A 3,589-nucleotide genomic window follows, 5' to 3' on the forward strand; every position below is an offset into this window, starting at 1 on the left:
AAAGAAAATTGTAAACGAAAAAAAATGTAAACGAAAAAACAAATCACGACGAGGACACAAAAATCAAGAACAAAATAAATAACAAACCAAGTGTACGAGAGTTAACAAAGTTAAACATAAAAACTGTAAAACAAGAAAGACAAATAAAGTGCATAGAATCCTAGGGTTTCTTAAGGAGGGCTATGATCATGTCAAATTTGTCGTTCAGAGTGTCCACTTTGGAATCCAGCTTATCCACCTTGGTTTCAAGAACTTGGTGATCAGACCTTTGTTTTTCAATAGCTTGCTGCAAGACACTCAGATGATCCACACCTAGTTCCAAAGGAGCCTTTCCTTTATCAGAGGAAGATCCACCATCCTCTGAAAAACCAAGCATAAGAACCTCTTCCTGATTCAGCAATGCAGCCGCTTGAGCAATCCTCTCAGTTGCTTGAGCAATCCGTTCGGATTCAATCCTCTGATCTTCTAAGCTCTTGAACAACTTGGAGTCCACCCCGCAGTTCTTGAACATCTTGAGTAGCATATCATCAGCAGCTTCTCTTGCAGATATAGCTGAAGCTCTAGCATTCTCAGCTTCTTCATGATTGAACATGGTTAACCTCTTCAGACTTACCCTTGCAAGAGCTTCCCTCATAAGATTGACAACCTCCAAATCCCTCTTACCAATCACAGCCTTGATGTCCTTACCAACCAAATCCAGAGCATTATAAATCTTGGCCTTGATAGCAGATACTTCAACATCCACATCAGAAGGACAGACCAAGAACCTGTTCTTAATTTCAGACAACCTAAGAAGATCATCATAAAGCTGATTGGATAGGTTACCAAAAGGGTCAGATGATGTGGTAGAGATATAGGGAATTGTGGAATGCTGGGGTGATTCAGGAGCAGAGTTGGTAATAAGAACAACATCTACTTCTGAAGGACAGGGAGCACAAGTGTGAACACGTTCAGGAGATACATGTTCAGCACCTGAGTTAGGGTTATGGTCAGGAACTTGTTCAGATGTTGTGGGTTCAGAAGTTGGTTCAGGAGATTTGCTAGGAGAGGTTTGTTTGGTGGGAGAGTTTATGGGTGCAGGAGTGATATCTGGTTGAGGATCAGATGATGGTTTGGCAGATATTACTTGTTGGTGGTGAGTTTGATTTGGGAGGTGATATGGGCTTGGCAGTTTCATGAGAAAAAGGGTGATTGTTCAGAGTATCAGGGCTCAGGTGTTTTTCTAGTTCAGAAATGGGATTATCAGAAAGAACATGTTTATCCTTCTGTTGAGATTTATCAGAAGAGGTAAATTTGTCACGACTTTCTTTACCTTTTCTGATCATCTCATCAGTAGAACAATCTAGTTCTTCTGAATTGTCAGAAGATGAAATGTTGATAGCTTCAGGATGGATAGTTCTAAGGGGTTTGGTGTAACCTATTCCTATTTCAGCTTCATTAAAGACAAACTTAGGAGTCTTACCTTTTGAAACAAGAACTTGTTTCTTACTCAGCTTATCAGCAAGAGTTTCCTCATCAGAGCGAGTCTATTCTGAATCATCTTCATCAACATTCAGCCTCATTTTCCTCTTAGGAGCCCTAGATGATTCCTCAGCAACCTTTTCAGCAGGTGCTTCATGCTTCTTCTTTGTTCTTTGTTCAGCAGCAGCTTGCTCAACCTTGATTTTCTTCTGAGTCAAAAGATCTGGCTTAACTTGCTCCTCTTGAGTTTCAGCCTTTCTTTTGGACTTCCTCTGTCTAGGATTGTACAAGTTAACTGGAGCCTTTGGAACCATCTCCCTAGTGACAGTAAATCCTTCAGCCCGTAGATACTTCAAGTAATCATGAATAACCTCTTCACAGTCCAATTCAGAAATTACTGGATAACAATCCTCATACAAGCGATCTTCTAAGCGTACTTCAAACTCTTGTGAAGGTTGAACCACCTTAGAGTTAATGAGATGCATCTTGGTTAGAAAACTTGCTGACAGAACATCTGGCAAAACCTTGCTGGCAACAAGTTCTGGATAAAACTTCTGTAGATTCTTTATAATACCTCCTTGAAAAAGCAAATCAGATAACAACCTAGGATGAACAATGGTTGTTCTCCTCTGAGACTTGCTGTAGAAAATTGCTTCACAAATTCTTTCAAAGAAGTAATCTCCCAGATTCACTTTCTTTTCAGTCAGAAGGAAATAGATTAGATGACGATGAGGCCAAGAGATTATATCAGTACCACCTACTCTTGGACAGATAGATGATATGATTATCTTAAACAAGACCTTGCACTCATCCGTCATTCCCTTGACTTTTCCTTTAAGCTGCATATCCACACACATCCGATGCATCAAATCCTTTCTATATGTAGTATCCTTTTCAAAGTTGTCCAATATCAACCCAGAGTTTGTCAGACCAAGGAGAGCCTTAAAATGGACCTTTGAGAAGGTGAGATTAATACCACAGATATTAGACCTAATCTGCGTACCAGTAAACTCCAGAAGACCCATCTCTTTCCTAGTTTTTCCCTTCAGACTAGGATCCCTTTCAATAGCTAGGAGTTCTTCTTGCTTAGCTTCGACCTTAGTGAAGACCTTAGCTTTCATCCAGAAGTGTTTAAGAAGATCTGGATAGATTGGAACGTTCAGCATCTCGAAATACTTGTCCCAACCTTGAGCGGTGAAATAGGGTTTTACATCAAATCCATTAGCTTTCAAGCTCTCAAAATCGACCATCTTCTCAGGAAGCAGAGTTAACAACGATTCTGAGAATTCCATCTCGTTCCCAACTATTTGCAAGTTCTTGAAGATGAACGGAGGAATCTTAGTGATAGGGTTCATTGAAGTTGAAGCAGACATGATGGAGGTTTAGGTTAGGGTTGATGCTAACGAGAGAGAAAGAAAATTTTGTTGGAGGTTTAGAGAGAAAGAAAAGTGTAGGTTGTGAGAGTGAAAAGTGTGCAAGTGTATTGTGTAAGTTTATTTAAATGCGTACAGTTAACACAAAAATGGCAAACATGGGAAGTTACGCTTATTGACAAAAATTTGAATACTAAAAGTCATCATAAACCACCCACTACCTGACACACATAAGCCACGTGTAAAAGATTACTTGGTAACTGCCATCTTAGTGAACAACTGTTCAGTAGCGAATATTGAACGTTTTCCACTTAGATAGGTCAGAGCCTCTGAGTTTGAAAAGATTCTATCAGAGTCAAGTACTTCAGAGCTTTTGTTTTTCAGATGATCTGAAGCAGAAGTTCTGAGGTACACAACCTCTTACACCTTAGAAGCCAAAAAAAAAAATTATTCAGAGATTGAAAACATGTTCAGATGTTTCTTTATAAAATCAAATCTTTCAACAGGTAAGGCTTTAGTAAATATGTCAGCCCATTGATTTTCAGTATCAACAAACTTAATATCTATTATGCCTCTCTGAACATAATCTCTGATGAAATGATGTTTAATTTCAATATGTTTAGCTCTAGAGTGAAGGATAGGATTTTTAGATAAATGAATGGCTGCAGTATTATCACAATATAAAGGAATATTGTGACTGCTTACTTGATAATCTTCTAACTGATATTTTAACCAGAGTAGTTGTGTGCAACACT

The 3,589-nt window shown here is 38.8% G+C and overlaps 1 protein-coding gene across 1 annotated transcript; it reads right to left on the minus strand.

Annotated features, from left to right (window-relative positions):
• Positions 1-1,526: 1,526 nt before the first annotated feature.
• On the minus strand, positions 1,527-2,834 carry LOC123896091. Its single transcript, XM_045946531.1, has one exon. The coding sequence runs from the start codon at positions 2,832-2,834 to the stop codon at positions 1,527-1,529; it is 1,308 nt and encodes a 435-aa protein (XP_045802487.1).
• Positions 2,835-3,589: the final 755 nt, after the last annotated feature.

Source organism: Trifolium pratense, linkage group LG7 (genome assembly GCF_020283565.1).
Source record: "Trifolium pratense cultivar HEN17-A07 linkage group LG7, ARS_RC_1.1, whole genome shotgun sequence".
NCBI classification, from domain to species: Eukaryota; Viridiplantae; Streptophyta; class Magnoliopsida; order Fabales; family Fabaceae; genus Trifolium; species Trifolium pratense.

Bases quoted from the DNA above. Each gene is read 5' to 3' on its own strand.
- LOC123896091 (XM_045946531.1), bottom strand. From the start codon at position 2,834: ATGTCTGCTTCAACTTCAATGAACCCTATCACTAAGATTCCTCCGTTC.